The 22,179-nt window shown below is 40.4% G+C and overlaps 1 protein-coding gene across 7 annotated transcripts in view; it reads right to left on the bottom strand.

Moving 5' to 3' along the window:
* Positions 1-5,597: 5,597 nt before the first annotated feature.
* Positions 5,598-22,179, bottom strand: part of Nf1 (neurofibromin 1) — a 35,485-nt gene continuing 18,903 nt past the window's right edge. For 2 of the 7 annotated variants that reach the window (XM_065219098.1, XM_065219099.1), the window contains exons 6-11: positions 21,468-22,178; positions 8,615-8,719; positions 7,877-8,079; positions 7,624-7,810; positions 7,397-7,562; positions 5,598-6,359 (exon numbers count right to left, since the gene is read on the bottom strand). In XM_065219098.1, the coding sequence (XP_065075170.1) occupies positions 6,232-6,359; positions 7,397-7,562; positions 7,624-7,810; positions 7,877-8,079; positions 8,615-8,719; positions 21,468-22,178 (1,500 nt within the window). In that variant the 3' untranslated portion in view covers positions 5,598-6,231. The remainder of the gene's footprint in view (positions 6,360-7,396; positions 7,563-7,623; positions 7,811-7,876; positions 8,080-8,614; positions 8,720-21,467; position 22,179) is intronic. The other 5 variants (XM_065219100.1, XM_065219102.1, XM_065219101.1 and 2 more) reach the window with 4 other exon arrangements.

Raw genomic sequence — 22,179 nt, 5'->3', positions numbered from 1 at the left:
TAGAATGGGGTAAGTTAATCGTTTACTTGGGACCAATAGGCTAGTCAAGTAGTGAGCCAATTTAAAATCGTTAGTTTCGTATTGATTGTTGGTATAAGGCTGATGTTTTGGCAAAAATGTATAAGTGAAACGCATGAATAAAATAATTGATTTTCGTTTCGTGTAGAGCCAAATTGGTTTTGAAAGGAAGGTTAAACCACAGACAAACAGACATAACACATTGAATATTTCTCACTGTAAAACATCGTCGCTAAAACATTACCGCCATCTGTTGAGTACACTGTGGTGGGTAGTACGCTGAACAGATGGTGATAGTGTATAAACGTCAAACGCAAGGGAACTGACTATGCGCGCCACAGGTGGCGGTACTACCAACTACGATACTTTTAAATTGACCGTTAAATGCTTGTTCGATGAACAACTTGCGAGTGTTATGTCTGTTTGTCTGTGGTTAAACTACCACCGAATAGCTCAGCCGCTCTGAAACCTTCAAGTGTGAACATTATGCTTTCCTTAAGCGGTCCCTCCGCATTCTGCCTCTGTTAACCCAAAAACCTGAAACTGATTCAAAAAATATAATATAGAGAGTATAAAATAAAATATCCATTCAGACATCATTAGACCCTAACGCACTTACTTGGCCAAACTTCAGCATCAACCGGAGGGCAGTGCACTCTACACTCCAAGTTCCCTGTGTTTCAAATTCATCTTAAATTTCATACTTTACCCATTGGGCTTTACATTTCCCGTGCTTTTCTTACGGGAAAAGTAAAGTAAACGATTTTATTCATACGACCTATTGAGTGTTATTAGACTGTTGTTAAACTATTAAATATTCTAGGTTCATTTTAGGATTATATATGAAAAATCAAAATTTGACAATGTCCACCGAAAATAAATAAAAGTACTTTATGACTTAAAGTGCAATGAATAAGTGTTAGTTTCAGGATCATTTTAGAGTGTACCATATGGTATATTGTCTCACTATGAACCTGTCATTTATAGCCTATCTGAACTATTTAATAAATGGAAACCATAACATGAGTTACGCTTTCCCTAAGCGGGCTCTCCGCATCCTATCTCTGTCTTATCTCAAATATCAAATGCCAATGGTTTGAATGTATCATTATAGGGGAAATGGATGTAATGTCGGCCTAAACGTCCCTAATTACATAAATTCAGCAATCGACTAAATTTTCAATAGCGACCAAAAATATCCATTAGTACCGTCCCAATGACGATTTTTAGCGATGGACCCAATCTTAGATCCATAGGCCAACATTAGAGCTATTTCCAATATCCAATCCAATCAACATATAACAATACACCACTCACTTGGCCAGGCTTCAGAATCGTCCAGTAGACAGGCAGTGCGCTCTACACTCAAAGTTCCCTTTTTTCAAATTCACCCCAAATTTGATATTTTACCCCTTTGAGTGTTGATTAATCACAATGAAACATGGTGACAGAGCACGGACTTTTGAGGTTACTAGAGTATCAAATAATCTAGGTCCTATATAGGATTATATCTGAAAAATCCAAATCTGGCCAACGCCCACCACAATTTTACAAGCTTTTTGATCACCAAAAACGCAAAATACAAGGCAAATATCCAATTTAAAAAGCGAAAATTCTGATATGAGTCACGTTTGACAGATGTTTTACATTTTTATCACCGCTACGACAACAGTGGTTGGTTGGAATTGAGTATTAGCTCTAGACTTGCTAAATTGTTGAAAGTGTATCCTACAATTTGTTGAAAAGTTGATAGTGCAGTCTGATTATCGACTTAACAGATTGTGGTTAACCCGTGTAGTAGTCAAGCTAGACCAGACTAGTTGACTGAATTTTAAACGATCTGTGCTGACCGAGATACGGTAATCGCCGAGCTTGACGAGGCTAGGCCGCCCAACACCCTATACTGAAACAAAATCCATTGGAAAAAAAATACTATATTGCTGGTTTAAATTGAATACCTTTACCAATAGATTTTTGCAGAAAACAAATTCATTTAATTTTACTATTAATTCTATCAAAATTACTATGCATTTTGAGCAAGCATAGTAGTTTTGCCAGAATCATAGTAATTTTGTTAACATTAATAGTCAGTTATAATAAATTCCTAGTAGATTTAACGGTAATAAGCGTCGTTATATTGAAAACAAGTGTTTTCTGCAAAATAGTATTCATAACTATGGTCCTTGTTTCAGTGTACGATCCGACACCATGCGACACCCCTAACAAAATCTGCAAACAGCGAGGTCGACTGTATCGCCACCACGTGGTCGGTTGTGGCTACCGTTTAGGTAACGTGTGTTATCATCGACACGAACCATCCACTTTGAGCCGTAACGTCATCAGACGCACGGGAGCACACGCTTCCCTGCCTGTCGGCGTGCTCTTGGTAGCTTCCGCAAGGTGAGCGTGACCGCATGATCGTCGTTAGTCCTTCATCACAGCGACCCTAACGTGACTGATTTCCGATTACCGTGCATGGAGACCGATTCCAGCGTAACGTTAGCGTAGAATTAAGCGAACTTTGTACCTACAAATTAGCACCTAGTGACTTCAGTTTTCACTCAGGGAACAAAATTGAAAAATGAGCAGAACAAGAATGTTGACGTTACCACATAGGATGTTCTGGTGAATTCTCGCGTCACTTTTCAAATAGACCAATGTAACATATCCACCATTTTGAGAAAATCGAAGTTGAAGTTCGACAGATTATTATTTTCAATGTTTAGAAACAATACATTTTGCAATACTCTTTTTAATGGAGTCAGTGAATAATTACGTTGAAAATTCAGTAGAAACGGTAAAATCACAATTTTCCTTTGAATTTCATGCTACAATATAGAAAAAAAGCCACATAGGACGTTTTGACTAACCAATTTGTACATCGGACATGTTACATTGGACGATTTTTCTCAATGGCATAATCAATGAGTGTTACATTGGACGTTTTTTCTACATGATACTAGATTCCCTTTCACATATTTCATAGTAGAATACCTAACTTTAGACTGGTTCCACCTTTAGAAAATGAGCACCAATCATGTTAGGCAAGTCCGAATGACCGAAGTAACAATTATGTACCCATCATTTCAAACTGTACATTGGACAATTTTTGACCTATGATTTGGATGGATGTTTTTGTATCACATACAATGATAGAAAAGCAATAGTTTGTATCGCTTGTAACAGTCACTCCATGTTGTAAATAGTAAATTAGTCATAAATAAAATAAGAATGAAATATATCGAATCCAAACTATGCCAGTAGCAAAACGACACTGGTCGATTTACTATAAAAATAGAATGCCTCGTGAGTAAAGCCACTCGACCTTGTACAATTTCTCCCAAGGCCGAGTCCTGTGAAATCTTCGGGAAAGTTGGGAAAAGAGAGAGTGTGGCTACACCCGACTTTGAACGAAGGACCAGCGATCGGAATAATCTCTCGCATTGCCGATCTAGTTCGAAGAAGTTCGCGAGAAAATCGAACTTCCGTTAAGTTCGGCCGAGGTCACCTTCCCTAATCTAAGGGTCACGGTTTCGATTCACTTCCGTCCGAACCGTAGATTGCAGTGGAAGTGATTCATTTTGTTCGCGTGATAGTTTCGTTTTGTAAAGTGAGTTAAAGCAACGTGGTTGTACTTTTATACTTAAAATCTAATTTCTGCTCGTTGATTGTTTAGCTATAATTATAAATCAATACGTAGTGTGCGTCTTAGGCTAGACTTTGTGTGTGCGGGAAATAAGCTAGACCAGGTAATGTGCTCGTTAAAGAAAATCTGTGCATTGTGCTTAATGATCTTTTCACCAGCCGACGGCTACGTTTACGTTTCCAACGTCATCATCTGCATCCCCGGGGCGAATAATCCCGGCAACCGTCACCTTGTCCGGTGGAAAGCGATCCGCATCTACATCGCTGAGCGGGGCTTTGTGGTTCAGCAGCTAAATCAACTGGTGAGTCCGTTCTGTTTTTTTCGTTGAGTGTGGCGCCACGGAGGACCTTTTTTGCCGACCATAAGGTCGAAGAGCATGAATTGCTAATATTTGGATTAGTCCAATAATTGTAAGGTTGGGGTGCCGGCAAGACAAACGTGCGCACGTATCGTCGTATATGGATGCGCACCCAACCTATCAATGTTAGACACCCGGGTGCCAAGCTTTGCCGTTCCCCGGTTGCTGCATCGTCGTGGGATTCGTCAGGAAGAAACACAAGAGCACAGCACAGATAGAAGGTAGTTCCGCAGACAAGAATAGGACTAGGTAGAGAAAGATAACAAAGATGAGTAGAAAAATAAAAGCCTTGGAAATTTCGTGAAAGCACGCTCTAGTTATAATAAAATCTAAGCTTACCGTTTTCCGTTGTGAAATAAATGTTTGATTTGATTTCGATGTAATGTTGTCCGATTCAAAATTAGAATGAGAGGAAGAAAGTGTATTCACGTTGTTTCGGGTCCGTGTAATTCTGTTGTTGTCTTCGGCGTGGTCGGAGTTTGACTTTATGTTGCGTACCTCTTTTGCTGCAACTGCGCCTCTGGTGGAAATAGGTGGAACTACCGATGAGGAAAGCTTGACGTGTAACGTCGTTTTAGGTTTGTGCTAAGAGGAAGAGGTGACAATTGGCTTCTTCCTCTTTTATTTCTATCTCTATCTCTATCTTACGCACATGAAATCGACCAATCAGGAGCTGGTTCACGTTTGACAGAAAAGTGGTTCATTTTCGCCCCGTATTGTCACCTCTTCTCTTAGGGTTTGTGTGCTTTCTTACCGTGAGCTTTGGGGAAATATTTCGAGGTGTGAGAGATTATGCTGTTTTTGCAAAAAGGGTTTCTACCCGTTCAATTTCGGTGGTAGTGAAGCTGGCTCGATCTCTTCTTTTTAGGAAGATTACTATTGGACTCGCCCTGGGGCAGTCTCATCCGGGCAAAACTCAACATGGCATGCGGTCTCCTTTACCGGAGTGGCGCTTAAGCCGCATACTTATCCGAGATCGACCAGTGACGGCTACACGCTTAACTCGATTTGTTTACATTTGTTACATTGGTCTATTTGAAAAGTTACGCGAGAATTGAATTGTTTTTAGATCACACTGCTGCGGGAGACAGAATCTCCTCTCATTATTTTCCGATTGAGTTTGGGAAATAATTTTCCGGCTTGCTGATTGGGAAAGCTAAATTGGGATCGGGTGTTTGAGCGTTAACTACGCGCCTTACCATAGAGCCGAGCACTCCAACAGCAACAGCAGTCTCTCAACTTGCGAGAGTGGCGCTTAAGCTGCTGACTTACATTCGTTCGAATCGAACATTGAATTTTGGCCACCCTTTTATCTGTCCCTCTTATGCGTCGGACTAGATTGTCGGGCGTCGTCGATTTCTAGCAAACAACTCAATCATACAAATCAACATTACCAACAGATTGTCGTCTCTGTGCGATGGTTGTGTTATTGTCCATTATTTAGGTATTTGATGCTCATTTGCTAAAAGCCAAATAAATGGTGTAGGTACAATGCTTTCGGATTACTTAAACTCGCAAAATTAGACATAAAAATATTTATTAAATTTTATAAGTATTCTCTTTCTTTCAGTACGATCAGTTTCCTTGTACCAATTTTTAAGGTTATATATAAGAATAGTTCGTAGGGTTGTGTAGGTGTTCTCCAAATATTATATCTTCGGGATACAAGTGTTCAATCGTTCAACAGGAAAGTAAAATAATACAATAACCAACAAAAGCTCAGAGCTGCCGTAAACTTGCCGTTAGGAATTTGTCTAAAAACACAACTTATCTGTGAACAATAGAGATTGGCACTTTTGCAGTGACAAAAGAAAAAAAATATAAAGTTCCTCTTCCTACTGAACGGTTCATCTGTGATGTTTGTCAGTGTGCGTGTGTGAGTAAAAAAATATAACATTTCTTTCTGTTCAAAATCTTAACTTGTGCTAGTGTTATCTTCTGTTAGTTTGCCTTGATTCAACACTATTAAATGCACATCGATGCTGCAATTTTTTTCTTTTAAAATGTTGACCATTGATTTTTGTTTTGTTTATTTTAACATATAACATTCATCGTGTGTGAGCTTACAGATTTTAATTTTTTTCCATTTTTCGATTTTGCATCTAATGATGCCAATGTAAGTGTGGCATCCACATACACCAATGTGTGAGTTTTCATCTAATTAGCTACCTATGTTCCTCTTGATATTGGTAAATTTCTGTTGCACAGTTTAAATGTTATGAGTTGGGCTATCAATAAACCGATGCTTTGTACTACGTACTTTGCTGCAGGAAGCTCTGCGCAGTGAACTAACACTACCGCTAAAGCCGTCGTGATCTAGGGATTCTGACGAGAAGGCTACGTGTTAGTTTGTTATTATTATTATTATTATTAGTTTTGTTATATTTTTGGTTAGATTTTGTTTGGTGTTTTGGGTTGATTTTAATTAAATTATATAAAATTTAGTAGTTTAGTGGCAACGAAAGATTTTTGTTTTCAACGAAAATATTGTGAATTTTCATAGCCAGTGAAGAAAGTCGAAGGAAGAGAGAATGAAAGAGAAAAAGTAGAGAAAAAGATGAGTATTTCAATCAGTGTAGAGCAAAATTTGAAACAGAAATTTTAGAAACATTTTTGTATAACGCAAACCGATCATGCTCGTATTTAAAACTGATGATACAAAGAAGCATTCGGTAAGCCTAGATATACGGTACATACAATTATAATTTGATTGTTAACAGTAGTTACAAAAAAGCCTGTGTCAAGAGTGAATTGCACTTGGTATTAGGGATAAATGTCATCGATACAAACCTAACATTATAGATTGTTTATGAACAACGATGAAACCGTTACGATAGAAAGTGATTTGCATTCAGAACACGTTTAAAAATTAGAAATTTGTTTTTAATCGAACACAAGTAGTTAAGTAAAAAAAAAGGGATGAGGCAACGAGAATGTCAACGCAGTTGTTAACATATAACGAGTCTGTTTTGTTTCAGTGTAAGTTCACATGACAGTTCAGCTGAGGTTATTTTACATCTTGATGGTATGTGTGGTCTGCGGATCAGGCTTGTTTTAGTTTCAATTATTGAATTAGTAAAAGTGTGAAGACATTCAGAAACAACTACGTTGATTTAACTAAAAATCAGGACAATTTACTAGATTATTCGAAAACCTAAGAAAAAATCTACATTTAAAAAAAAACTTCGAGAACGACTAAGTCATGGAAGAAATCCAGGGAAAATCATAAACATGAAGATAAACGGTTAACAATTGTGTGAAAGAGAAGAGAAGAGAACATTAATCTCCCCGAGAGGGAGCGACTGAGAGAGGCAATACAACCAATACAACCAACAGCATACACATCGATGAGGGTAGTTAGTTTGAGGAAGAACCTTTGTCCGTCGGTGAACCCAGCGTCAAGCTGCTCAGGCTGGAGCTCAGATTGTATGGCCTCGGCGATGGAGGCATCGGTGTATTCTCTTCCACCGGGAGACACGTTTCGACCATTGCTTCCAAGCAATTAACGAACAGTTCCGACGATTCGACCATCATATTGTACTGGAAGATAATCGCGGCCGTTGCACCAGATGCTGATTAGGGATTTTGGATTCGGACTTACCTTGGTGAATGGACCGGCGAATCGCCACAAACCTCCAAAGCCACAACTCTGCAAGAAGTGCAGCGGTTGCTGGGAAGCGTCTTCCGTTGCCAACATGTTTTGTATGATACTCTGAACCGACGCCAGTACAATCTGGTCGTTGGATACTGATAGTACGTTGTTCACCTTCTGATCTAGCAGCGAGTGACTGAAAAGAAAAAAGGAGAACTCTTGTAATCAAGACAAACAAGAATGCAAAACCAGTCAAGCATACATCACGGGGAACACCTTGGGGAAGACGACCGAACCCTCGGCTAGATACTGGTACAGTACTCGCAGCTCAGCCTCATCGGTAGCATATTTGACCAGTGTTGCCAGCACCGTAAGGACCAGAGCCTGCGTTGACGAATCCGGTAGAACTTCCGGATCAAGCAGTACGTTCGATTCGTTCGAAACTGACGATCGCGATCCACGCTCCTGTCGGAAAGAAGACGTTTGGAAGAAGCAAATAATGTACGATTGAGATATCCGAGTGTGGGCCCGTGAGCAAAAGCAATCTACGGAGAAGTGATATGTGACAGTCAGGCCTTTCTCTCTCTCTCTCTCAGCATTGCTTGGAAATACTGAGAGCAGCAAAAAGTGATGCCAGCCGTGCTTAAGTTTCTACTGAGATTTAGCTGTAAAATACAAGATTTGCGATCTTTGTTCGTTTGGAGTAGCATATACACACACACACGTACATACACATACACGCAAACACAACTACAAAAGCGGGTGTGTTACACGTGTAGACTATACCTAGTGAAGTGAGTGACGGTCAGTAAAGGTAATTTCATGTGAAGTGAGGTGCGTAGCATCAACGTAGCGTGATATGTTGCTTCATATGTATATTCAATAAAACTGGTGGGACAGGATAGAATAGCACACATATATATATAGAAAGAGAAATACAAAACGAGCAGCAGGAGTGGTAGCAGAGTAGCACAAAGAGAGTACAGTAGTGACTAGATACCTTCTGGCGTTCGGTAATTCCGGCAGTTTTGTCCTGGCGTTCCTTCGGTGTCGGAACGGAGAACGACCGTTGCGTCTTGAACAGTAGACGGGCTGTTTTTGAACACTACAAAGGCGCACGCGGGTTATGGCCAATTGGTCACGTGTGACAACAGAACACAAACGCAACAATAGACATAGTCAAAGGGAAATCAAATTCGAACGAAAGACGAACAAGCGGTTGTATTTCGAATATAATTAGAATGTAGAATGTAGATGTTCACAGGTTCAGTGTTGCCAGTTGCATGACAGTGTTGGAATGGTGATGAACAGTTTTGTAAGAAGAGTTTATAATAGTAGAAATCGAGTAGCGTTTGCATGCGTTTGTCCAAAAGGAAAACATACCGAAACAAATAGTTAAACCAAAAGTAATATTTGCAAAACAACATTTCGAATAGTGAATTTGATGAAATCGAAACAAACACGGTAAATCGAAGCAGAAAACGTATTTCATATACGAAGAACGAGGAAAATTTTGGAATGATTTCGGTGGTGAACATTGAAGATGGGCGATGGTGGTGGTGGTGGTGGTGGTGTTTGATGGTTGATATTGCAAGGTTCAATAATCCAAACACACAAGCATCGGTTTGTTATTGGTGGTAGTGGTGGTGGTGGTCAGGCGCAATGAAAGGAAGGGAAGAAGAAAAAAATGTCGATTTAAGCCATACGAAAGGAAAAGATATCGAATATCGAATACGAAACATAATCAGCAAAGGATGACGGAGAACAGCAATAAATGATTTTTGCTGGCAGATGTTTCTAGCGTTCAGAACCATAAGAGCTTAACTGCTTTCGTCGATATAAAAATAAGTAAACTTCAGTTTTTGCAGTCCGTTCTATTTCGATGCGAGTACTGAGAGAACTGCTCACCTTGCTTCCCGTGCAAGTATAAATGGCACAAGTGAGTTGCGAGCAAAAACACCGCTCAGATTCCAAAAATAAGCGAAACAGCTTGATCGATTTTTTGAACGACGAAAGCAGTTAGGCCTGTATGATTCTGATTATATATAATATAAAGAACAAATTCGAACATTAAATTAAAGCCGTTTGACAACATTTTGTTCTGCACACTATGACAAGTACAGTGACCGGCATAAAAAAAGATCCACCGATGTCGAATGTAAAAATGCATGTAAAACTCATTTATTTTTCAAAAAGTCAATTAATATGATTTATGTCTCAGATAACTAAATAACAAAAGTTTATTTTGACTCAACGATATTGGTAATTTTTATTCCAAAACTTAAAATAAACAACAAATTCAATTCGCATGACTTTTTGAGGTATGACATAAAAAAAGATCCATTTTATGTTTCATGTGTTATAATCATACAAAATCGATTATGATCAGCTGGTCAGTAGTTAATATGACCTCCCTTCGCTTCGATAATGGACTTCAGTCGTTTCGGCATGCTTTCGACCAGGTTTCTGAGGTGCTGTGGATCCAGTTCATTCCAGGCCTTCTCCAGGGCAGCAAAATATGTCTGCTTGTTGGTTACGCCGGTCTTTTCCACTCTGTTATCGAGAATTGCCCAGAGATTCTCGATTGGGTTCAAGTCAGGGCTCTGGGGTGGCCATTCCAAGGGTTTGATGCGACAGGCTCGAAAGAATGCGAGCGTTTTCTTTGCCGTGTGCTTGGGATCGTTATCCTGCTGGAAGATGTAGTTGTCTTCCAATTCCATTTTTAGCAAAGACTCTTCCAAATTTTCGTTAAGAATGTCAATATAGCCTTCCGCTGTCATGATCCCATTGATCAGGACCAGATTTCCCACACCAAACCATGAGAAACAACCCCAGACCATAATATTTCCTCCACCGTGCTTCATGGTTGCTTGAAGATGTTTGTCCTGGAGCCCTTCATCGCTTTTCCGCCATACTCGCAAACGTCGTTTTTTGTTAAAAAGCTCAAACTTCGATTCATCTGACCAGATAACACGTTTCCAGAATTCCAGGGGCTTATTGATGTGGGTTCTTGCAAACCTCAGACGCTTTTCCTTATTGACCTTGCTGATGAACGGCCGCTTCCGAGCAAAATAACTCTTTAAGCCGTGCTCAGCAATGCGGCGTCGAATTGTTCGTTCGGATATTGTTAGGTTCAACTTTTCTTTCACTCCGCGGATGGTAACAAACGGATCCTTTTTGATTTCCCGGATGATTCTGGAGTCCTCTCGGTGATCAGATTTACGTTTAAGTCCTCGTCCAGATCGATCTGCAACGCTTCCAACCCGTTGGTGCTTCAAAATTATCTTTTGAACCGCACCGCGACTCACAGAGTATTTTTCGGCAATTTTGCGCTGAGATTCGTTTTTCTCAAAGTCACGAACGATTAGATTCCGAATTAGATACAAGATTTTCTTTCCACCCATATTTGAACTTTCAAAAACTCGTTACTTTCGCACAATACGTTTACTTCTCAGCGCTGCAGCAGAGATTTGCGATGAATGTAAATAAACAAATGTCAACATTAGGAATTGTGAGGGGTATGTCAACGGAATTTACACGGCAAATTTTTTTTCTACAGGTGGATCTTTTTTTATGTCATACCGTAAACAAGGGGTGCGTTTGAATTTCGTTAGTGGTTGACCTGAACTGATTCGTATATTGAAACTCTTGCACGTACTATAACAAGTGGTACTAGAACAAGCTTAAAACGTGCAATAATATAGCTTTTAAAAAGTGCTTGGGAAAGAAAACCGATTTATCTAACAAGTGAGCCGGTGGATCTTTTTTTATGCCGGTCACTGTAACTGCTGAAAATTTATCAACACGTTTCAAACACAAACAGTAGGAGAACCCCTCGTGGTCTGCTTTCTGAGTCTGTGTCATTTGAAAGTTGAATAAAAACCCTTCAATTGGAGGCTCAAATGCGTTCAAGTTTTCAAATCAACATCACCAGCTGTACGGGGAAAATGGGGCAAAATATCACTTATGATACAAACTTCATTTGAAACTTCCAATGGTTGATTGATGCTCATTTTCTAAAGGTGGGGCATGCAATACAAATCTAAGGCTATAAATAAGGGTACCGGTTATTTTTCCATAGTAAGGTACTCTATCCAGCTTTCCACGCTCGGTAATGGCGTCCAGTATGGTATCAATAAATGTATCATTCACTGTGGTTTTGACATTAACTGGAGGTTCGCATTGTCACCCTCTCTTTCCCACTCCCAGGAACAGAGGAAAATGGAACAACATGTGCCCTCCAGTTAGTGTCAAAAACCACAGTGAAGGATATATTTATTCATACCTACAGGACGCCATTGCCGAGTGTGGAAAGCTGGATTCTGAAGTCTGTGAAAGGGAATTTAGACGATGTTGAACAAAACGAACAATTTAACACTAATTAATGATGTCATTGACTAGCAAACAATTCAAACAGCTTAAAAAACAATCTGTCGAACTTCAACTCAGATTTTCTCAAAATGGTGGAAATGTTACTTCTGTCCTTTTGAAAAAGTACTCGAGAACATTTTTATATTAAATTCTCATGTGATTTGATGTGGGTCTGGAAACTTAACAAGACTGTCAATGATCTTATGCATCAGTTCTCATGTGACGTATGATGGGTTTCGATTCAATTCAGAAACTGGCCTCTTCCCCTGGGGTACCCGGAACATCTCCGGATATGTCCAATGTGGTCCTGGATACTCAATATAACCACAATTGCACTTGTTTTTGAATACTCATGTGATTTGAAGTATCGCATTATGGGTTTTGGTTCAACTAGCCACTCGAGTTCGCGTTTGGCTCTCAACGTTAGCAGTTCAGCTCGTGCCGTACTCTGTGTGTGCATTTTTTTCTTCCCTTTGCATGCTGCGTGCTGGCGTTCCGCCACCCGAACGAAAGGTGCTTGTCCAAGGTTGTTGTCGTCTTCGTGTTTGTTCGTTGAGGTTGTGTTTCAGAAATGCAATCGAAGTGTGCCATGGCCGCTATTAGACGCGTTTGTTTTCGGTGGCTTGAGTTGTCGGTTCTGATTTCGGCGTTGGTCGCGCACTGCGTCTTCCAGACTGCGTACTGGTGAGCTAGAGCCATTGCGTCGCTAGTGATTGGTCGCAGTCCTCTTTTTTTCTTTGCTTTCGTGGTTGTTAGGAATTTCCGCTGCTGTGTTGGGGAAGGCGAGAGTGTTCTTTTTAACAACAGTTGAAGAAGTAGCGCCAACATATCTATGGGAGCTCTTCGAAATCATCGTGATGTCAGGGATTATTTTGCAACATATCGGGTGAGATCTTTCCTTTATTTTTCTATTAACTTTCATATAACTATGGATATGGTCCAATGAATGGGGAGAGTGGAAATGCCAAATGATCACCAAGATTTCGTCAATAAAAAAAAGTGCCTCTGTTCGAGGTTTGGCCAAAAAACTGAGAACATCGACGAGTAACGTCCAACGTGCCAATGCAAGAAACGGGCTTGAAACGTTCAAGAAACAGAAGAAGCCGGAATGGAGTCAGAAACAAGCCGCATCCGTCAAACCGAAGGCACGGAAGCTATACACTGAGGCAAATAGACTTAAGAATTTCATAAGGCTCGACTTATGCACAACACATATGAATTTCATAAGCGTGACTACTCTACGCCTTTAACCATTCCATTTTTCCAAGCGTTGAAAGACGAGTGCGGGCCCCGTAATCTCAACGTCCATGGTTCGGTTCCAGTGTGCTCCTTTATTATTTTTTGTCAACATTTGTTTTTTTCATAAGGCAAATCAATGAAATTCATACTGGTTTCTTATGGACGATGAAACATACGTTAAATTTGACTACAAGACGATTCCGGGAGACCAATACTACACAGTCCGTGATGGTCAGAAGTTGACGATGCCGATAAGTCAATTTTTACCGAAAATTTTGGTAAGAAGGTGGTTTGGTTTGGCAAGCGATATGTCAGCGTGGCAAGTCGACGAAGGAGACGATGAACTCTGAAATTTACGTTCGGGTGTGTGTTGAATCCCCATGATCCGTCAACATGATGGCCCAGTACAATTTTGGTCCGATTTGGTGTCAATGCACTACTCGCAAGACACGGTAGATTGGTACAAAGCAAACAATGTGCAATACGTGCCAAAAATAGATCAATCCTCCGGAGGTCCGGTCAATCGAAACTTGTTGGGCCCTTTCCAAGGAATATCTACGGCAACACTTTAAGGCAGCGAATTCGATTGAAGAATTTGAAAAGGACTGGACAAAAGTGGCCAAAATAATCGCCAAGGGACTAGGGGCAAGACGGTTGCACTCAGAGTTAATATTTTCACAGCGAGTAAATGTGAGTAACATTCGTCAACAAATTAAAATTAAATCAGAATAAACGAACATAAGCTGTCGGAAAATAATTTATTTTAGTTTTGTATTCTTGCAACAAATAGTCAACTTTCCTTTCAACAACTACTTTTATAAGCGTTTTCTCAGAGCAATGGTAGGGCAATAAAGTTGAAAATCAGGAAAAGATATTTCCGGAGACGACCTGGCAGGAAAAACGAACCTGTATTTGGTGTGCTTTATGACGGGTCACTTTAAGTGTTCGGCAAAGGGTGTGTTCTTTCAATTGTAAATTTCAGCAACTTATTGCCTTCACACCACTAATCCGGAGTCGTGAGAAAGCTGCGATTTGAAGTGAACAAATGCATCAATAAAACTCTAGGTATAAACGAAGACATCATATCAAGAAGACTGGCAACTTTGCCAGAATCCAAGTGCAGATACAATAGCGCTTTGCTTGAGTGAAGGTGGAAGCAACGCATAGAAAAATGAGCAAATACACGAACCTTTCTTCTGAGGATAATCTGCCTGTTTCATAGCGTTTGTATGAGAAAATGAAAGAGTTGCCAGTCTTTTTGATTTGTTGTCTTCGGTATAAACTAAGAGGAAAGGCTTTATTTTTAATAAATTTCCTTGACATTCACTGGAAACGGTATGTCCTAAATGAATAGAACATGCCGGTGGCGCCGACTGAGATTGGACCCAGGCCTGCTGGGGTGAGAGGTAATCACGCTAACCACCGGCGCCGATATCTTTCAAGGTGATATCACGGCGAATGAGAACGACCTAAATTTGAGTTTAGTTATCTCAGAAATAAGAAATAAAGTGCAGGAAATCAGCGATGAGTAAATTTGCCTCATGTTTTCCCAGGTTTTTCAAGGATTTTCCAGGAAAAAAATCCCAAATTTGAGAAAAGTAAAGATTGGATTCACTCCGTCTATTGGTACTACCATAGAGGTAACTCTAAGACTAGAAGGTCCCGAAATAACGTGCTCAACTTTTTGGCTCAGCTCTGGTACTCTCTTCGGTCCCAAGCTAATCGATTCACCCCTCGAAACATAGGAAAAACCAATAACCCCTCATTTTATCTGTCAAACTTTCATAGCGAATCAAAACAAACATTGCGTAGTAATAGAATTTCGACTAGAATGGGATACGCTAATCGTTTGCTTGGGACCAATAGGCTAGTCAAGTAGCGAGCCAATTTAAAATCGTTTGTTTTGTATTGATTGTTGGTACTACTCCGAGACTGAATAAAATTTTCGTCAATCTCCTCATTTTCTGGCAGATTTTTTAGGTTTTCCACAGGAAACCATGAGACAAATTTTACTCATCGCTGAGTTCCTGCACTTTTGGCGATTATGAGTGAACTAGACTCAAATTTGGGTCGTTCTCATTCGTCGTGTACGCAAAAAGAAACGAGCCAGTGTCACTACTTGATAGCAAACTACTCATAATGGGAGGAGTCTTTGTAGCTTTTATACCACTTGGTTGCACATCATTCTGCTTTAACATGAAAAGATATAAAAGAGCCCTGCTGTATGACATTAGCTCATTTTCGCTTCGGACGGGTGAGCAGCGATTGCAGCAGTAGGAAGGTGGTGGCTAGTCCACTCCTTCACACCCAACAAGCAACAATTGACTGGTCTGGTAAAGGAGGTGCCAAGCGTCGTCGCCAAGTTCTTCAAGATAACCACCATCCGTCGTCTGGCTCGCCGAGGCGGTGTCAAACGTATCTCTGGTCTGATCTACGAGGTGTGCTGAAGGTGTTCCTGGAAAATGAGGTCCGTGATGTTGTCACTTACACTAAACACGCCAAGCGTAAGTGGCCATAGATGTCCTCTTCAATAAAACGGCCCTTTTCAGGGCCATCAAGCTTACATCAGTAAAGAGTTGGAATAGAATTTATCTGTGCCTGTTTGTCCATATTCAGAACCACAAGCCCCCAACGACCACACAAAATGCTCTCCAGAGTTGTAATCTTGTAACCAAACTTGGAAGCAGGGGTGCAAGTGATTTTGATTGGTTCTCTTAATCAACTTTCTCTTTGAAAAAGATTACTACAAATTTGGTACGCCTACAATTCAAAAACGGAAAGAGTTGAGATAATAGATAATTGATCAATTAAAAGAACTAAATGCTCTTCACATTTATTCCGTCCACTAGCGGTCCAACGTCAAGCTTCCGTTCGTGCCCCTAGACACAGACCCTTCTACTTTTTGAGTCCTTTTTCAGGATCTTGGAGGATTTTAAATACACCAAAATAACATTAAACACGTAAAATAAACCTCACACCGCCTAAAAAGCATTAAATAAAGGGTGTCCACGATGAAATTGCCATACTATGAAATTGCTCTAACTTTTTAACCGTTGGGTAGAATTTAATAAAAATTTGGGTGGATTTAGTTTATAGTGCATTATTTACATCCTGCAAGTTTTAAAGTCCTGTGATCAAAACTCGCGGAAATGGAGTCGAAAGAACAGCTCGTGCGTGATAAAATCTTGCGCATTCATCACGAGAACAAGGATCTCTCGCATCGTTCCATCGCTAAAACGTTGGGAATCGCGAATTCCACGGTGTCGCGAGTGATTGAGCGGTTCGAGGAACGGTTGACCACCGATCGGAAGCCCAGAAGTGAAGGAAAAAGTATTCCGTACAACACCAAAAATCACAACCGCGTAGTTGGGGCCTTCAACCGAAATCCGAACGCCTCCGTTAGGGATGTGGCTGAAAAGCTGCACCTAAGCCGAAGTTTTGTCCAGAAGGCCAAAACTAAGGCTGGGCTTCGAACGTTCAAGGTACAAAAGGCCCCTAATCGCGACGAGAAGCAGAACAAGTCTGCCAAAACCCGTGCCAGGAAGTTGTACCTCAACATGCTGACGAAAGTTGAATGCTGCATCATGGACGACGAAACATATGTGAAGGCCGACTTCAAACAGATCCCCGGCAACCTGTTTTTCACGGCCAAAGATAAGTTCAGCGTTCCAGAGCATGTCCGCACTCAGAAGATGTCCAAATTTGCGAAGAAATTCCTGGTTTGGCAAGCCATCTGCACGTGCGGGAAGCGGAGTGCACCTTTCGTGACCCAGGACACGATGAACGGACAGGTGTACATAAAAGAGTGCCTCCAGAAGCGGCTGCTTCCTCTCCTGAAGGCCCACAACGTCCCAACAATCTTCTGGCCGGATTTGGCCTCATGCCACTACTCCAAGGACGTGCTGAAGTGGTATGCGGACAATAAGGTCAATTTCGTGCCGAAAATGTTCAACCCTCCCAACACTCCGGAGCTCCGCCCCATCGAGAAGTACTGGGCGATTATGAAGCAGCACCTTCTTAAACGACCTAAGGTAGTGAAGACAGTCGAGGAACTGAAGAAAGTATGGGTTTACATGCAAAAAACGGTTGATTCACAGGTTGTGCAGAATCTTATGGCCGGGGTTAAGGCCAAGGTGCGGGCATTTGCGTATGGACTGTAAATAAAATACGAGTAAAATGGTAAAATGAAGTTTAATAGTTATTTCTCAATCCCTGAAAATTTGATGGCAATCGGATGAAAACTCGAATTTTGCGAATCAATTTTGTGTGTGGCAATTTCATCGTGGACACCCTTTATAACAATTATTACAATTGTGGGTCTTTGATTGCCCAGTAAGTTAAAGCATATTATTAGCAAATAATAACTGTGCAAGTACTTCCAACTTGAAATTAATGAATAGCGCTTTCTGCACCGACATATGGTATGTTGTTTCCATCTCAGTAGCATTCGCATCCAGCGATCATTGACGAAATCAACCATTTCACCCTAGGTTGGTCCCGCACTTCCATTTTCGAACTCAAAACGAACGTTTCCCTTGACGTCAACTCCAAATATCATCAAACTTTAATTTTTTCAAACAATAACATGACAATCATCGATCGAGCTGCAGCTAGTGAACGATGCACCCGGGACAATAGCTTCTACCGGCAAAACTTGTTTTTCTATCTCTTAACGTTATGATCAGTTTCGTGTCATCAGCAAAGTTGTTCGAATGGTAAACAGTTTAAATGGTGTTACGATCAAAATTTGGTCAAACAAGAATGCGTATAACTAAATTGATTAATTTTTTTATTTAAAAAAAATTCAGCTATGCTTCCGATTGACCGAACGGCCGGGTTTTTCGTTTAACTCCTGTCATCAGATTCTTTAAAGCCACCTCTTCCACTTTGTTTGCCGCAGAACACTAGGGGGTGACACATCTCAGTTCGAGATGCTCAAAAAATCTCATACTAGCGAATCAATTCTCAAAAAATCTTCTTTCATTTGTCGCACCTACTTGAACCACGCATCATCTTTTTCCAGGAAATCTTCAGAATGGTCATCAATCTTCTTTCTATCTACTCAGCGTACGCGTAGCTAGCCATGTCAATACACAACCTTTCCTGCAGCGTAGATAGAGTCATCCCCCTCGGCAGAACACCAGTTTGCCTTAAACTATTTCTCGCTAGCAACAGTTTTTGTTGGGTCTTCTTCAGGTTCCGCTTGACGATGGCCCAATATATTTCGATTGGGCGGAGCTCAGGCGTGTTGGGAGGGTTCTTGTGTTTGGGCACAACCTGCACGTTGTTGGTGGCACTCCATGGCACGCAGCATCAAATGCGCACCCCGTATTTCGATCGACCTCGGTGGATACCAAATACGACAGAAGGACATTCTCCGCTCGGTGGCCACATATACGCCCTAATACAAATAACCATAAAAAAGAGCTTAACGACGTGTTCGGGGTATCATCCAAACCATGTGTGGGATAGTTTACCCATCCGGGATACAGTTTGTTTATGGTATTTGTTTATTAGGGCGTGGACCGATCGCACAAGCCTGCAGTTTTCCCAGCTCATCGTGGAACGGGTGCTAGAAGCGAGCTCGACGATCACCCGATTCCCAAGTAACATTGCAAGTTTTATCAAGGTTTTAAAGCGTTCTACAAGTCCAATTCATGGTCTACAGAACCCTCATAAAACCAACATTGTTACTTGGGTTGTAGCCATCATCGCCAGCAGCATCAACCCCTTAGAAGCTTGATCCCAACGTCGCCGGCCGACCCCCTCACACTACACACCCACATCACACACCGTAAGTAGGGTCGGGTGGGGCAAGAGTGCCATGTGGGGCAAGAGTGCCACCCCCTATAATTTTGAAAATAAACATGTTTTCAATGCTAATTCACCCATGAAACTATGAATGGTGTTCCTATGCAGTTCCTAATGAAACTAACGATTTTAAATCAAGCTTATGCAATGAATGTCCTAAGTAACATTAACAGATTCTCTTCGTAGACTTTCTCTCTGCATCCTCATGGCCATACTAAGACATTCCCAGCTATTTTCAGCACACAGCTCGATGAAAGAAGCTATTATCTATCTACTAAAACGACAAAAATGACAAGAAATGGTTCTATACCCATGTTATTAACGAAAGAGAAAATCGATGAAGAGAATCGATCAATGTTACTTAGGACCTAATGCAATGTTCAGCTTGAAATTGGCTCATTACTTGACTAGCCCGTTGATCGCAAGAGGTCTCAAGTACATCTATAAGCGTATCCCATTATCGAACTAGAATCTGTGTTTGTTTTGATTCGCCTTATAAATTTGAGAGAGTTAAAGTTCTGTCCAAAATGAAGTATTACAAAAATTGCAAAACAACATTTTGTGCTGATGTGTCAAAAATAGAAATTACTTATAATAATTAGACATCATAAAATAAGGATTTTGGAATTTCCCAATATTGTTTTCTACAATTCCTGCATTGAGGCATCACTTATAATGAATAATTGAAACACCAATCACAAAGAATATATAACTATTCCCTATAATTGGTCAAAAATAATTTTCTTAAAAAGTCACAAGAGTGCCACTCCTATATTTATGAATAAAATTATACAAAAATGTAAAAAAAAGTTGCTTTATTGCCCTTCGGTAATCTTTTTTTCACCAAATTTGACAAAACCAGTTACATAAAATATCAACAACAATAGTTTTCATTTGATTTCATTGGTAAATATAGTTCATTTGTTATGCACGCTAATCCAGGCCTCTGTCAATCGGTAAATTTTGAACTACAGAACTGTTCGGTAAAAGTTTGAAAATCTTTTAAATATACAATAATTAGTAAATGTATTCCGAACTTCTACACACTTTGTTTAGTTTACCCCATTTAGCTATAAAAAATAAAATTTGTCAAATTTATTGATTTATCACATTTAAAGGTCATTGGAAAATTTTACCGACTTGATCTGATGTTCAAAACCCCGGTAAAACCATAGAGGTAACTCTAAGACTAGAAGGTCCCGAAGAAACGTGCTCAACTTTTTGGTTCAGCTCTGGTACTATCTTCGGTCCCAAGCTAATCGATGCACCCCTCGAAACAAAGGAAAATCCACGAGCCCCTCATTTTTATCTGTCAAACTTTCATAGCGAATCAATACAAACATAGTGTAGTACTAGAATTTCGACTAGAATGGGGTACGTTAATCGTTTGCTTGGGACCAATAGTCTACTCAAGTAGTGAGCCAATTTAAAATCGTTAGTTTTCACCAGTTGGTAATAGTACGGGAAATCATTGCCAGATAGGAAGCACGCTAAACGATGGAACAAAATAAAAATACTAAGTAGGAAATCTGATGGCAAGTCGCACAATTTGTATAAAGCATCTGTCGCTTAATTCTTTCGAGAATCCTAACTCGCCGAAGAAAACCATGGTTCATTCAGGCTAGTTTCGATAAGCAAAAAACAATTACGCAGTATTGAATGTCCACACACACACAAGAACAATATCGAATGAAAAGAACGTGTTTGGCAACACTGCCACTTATGATCTGATTGATGCAGTCCTTAGAATATGTATTTGAAATCAACAACAATGACGATGTCCCCGGTACTCATTCCCAAATGGACTTTAAAACCATAATAGAACCTGAAAACGATATTCGATGAAAGGTTTACATTGAACAGAATTAAAGGCTTAAATTTTTGGTTTATTAAGAAATGAAACAGACTCGTGCAATACAAGATTGAAAGGGACTTAAAATTTGATCGAAAGTGACGTCGGAATAGATTTTTTTTAATAAACGTTTAGTATACTAGGATGGATCCTGAATAGATGATGGGGGACAAACCTGTTTCCTTAATTTTAAAATTGGTTTTTGTTGACAGACAACAGAGTGGTTGTAGAAGAAAAAAGAGAGAAAGAGTGCATGGGAAGCTCAAAAATTGCTTCCGACGAGTTCGGAAATTAACTGGAAAATATCAGCAGAAATGCACGGCGACGACGACGACGACGAAGATGACAACGACAAGAGAAATTCTACAGAGAGTGATTGAAAAAACGTGTGTAAAGAAAGGGTTTAAAGGGGAAAAACGATTCCGTGTGAAAGGGGTTAAGTGGTTAAAAAGAAACGGATAGAGTTTAGATGAAAATTCATACTGTTTGATAATGTGTTACAAAATGCTCAAGAGAAAAGTGAATAAGAGAGAATTCGGGCAGGTATGGGTTGCTTGCGGTTGTGGTTAAGTTTCCTTACTTTGATCGCTGAAATGTCTTGCAAACAGTCGACGATAAAGTTAGTCGCTTCATCGTCGTTTTCAACATCTTCGATCGACTGCGCCGGGCTAGTGCTGTTAGTGGCGCCACTAGCGCTACTATGGGCGGTACTGATTGTCAGCGTACTATTGGTAGTGGCGGAGTTTGTACATGTGATGGTTTGATTTGTGGTGGTAGTAGTAGTATTCGTGATCATGGTGGTACTAGCAGCATTGTTGTTTAAGTTAGTTGAAGTTGTAGTAGTAGTAGTAGCAGTTGTAGAAGTACTAGTAGTAGTGATGTTTGCCGTAAAACTAGTATAACAGTTTGTGCCAATGGCAGCAGAAGGAGGGGCAGAAGAGATACTAGTACCTGAGTAAATGTGAGCCTGTTTGAGAGCCAGCAGTTTGGTAATGTTTGGATTGGTCAGAACCATCTGGTGGCTAACCGGTTCCGATGAGGAGCGACGATTGCGGAAATCGCTCCGATGGTAGGCGCCACCACCGATTTGACTACTTGCATTGATTGTGTTGCTGTTGTTGTTGTTGTTGTTATTTGTGATACTTGTTGTGTTGTACGCGGACAATGTGGTAGTGGCCGTATTGATATTAGTACAAGCATGTGACACAAACGAGGAATGACTGATCATTCCCAGATGCGGATTATGGGTTAAGTCTAGACTTCGCCAGGATTTTCCTTTGATAGCCGGGTCC

The sequence above is a fragment of the Ochlerotatus camptorhynchus genome, unplaced genomic scaffold, assembly GCF_037179485.1.
Source record: "Ochlerotatus camptorhynchus isolate MF236.1 unplaced genomic scaffold, CSIRO-AGI_Acam_v1.1 ptg000099l, whole genome shotgun sequence".
In the NCBI taxonomy this organism is placed as follows: Eukaryota; Metazoa; Arthropoda; class Insecta; order Diptera; family Culicidae; genus Ochlerotatus; species Ochlerotatus camptorhynchus.
Note: the sequence above shows the minus strand (reverse complement) of the source record. Positions and strands in the feature narration are given on the sequence as shown.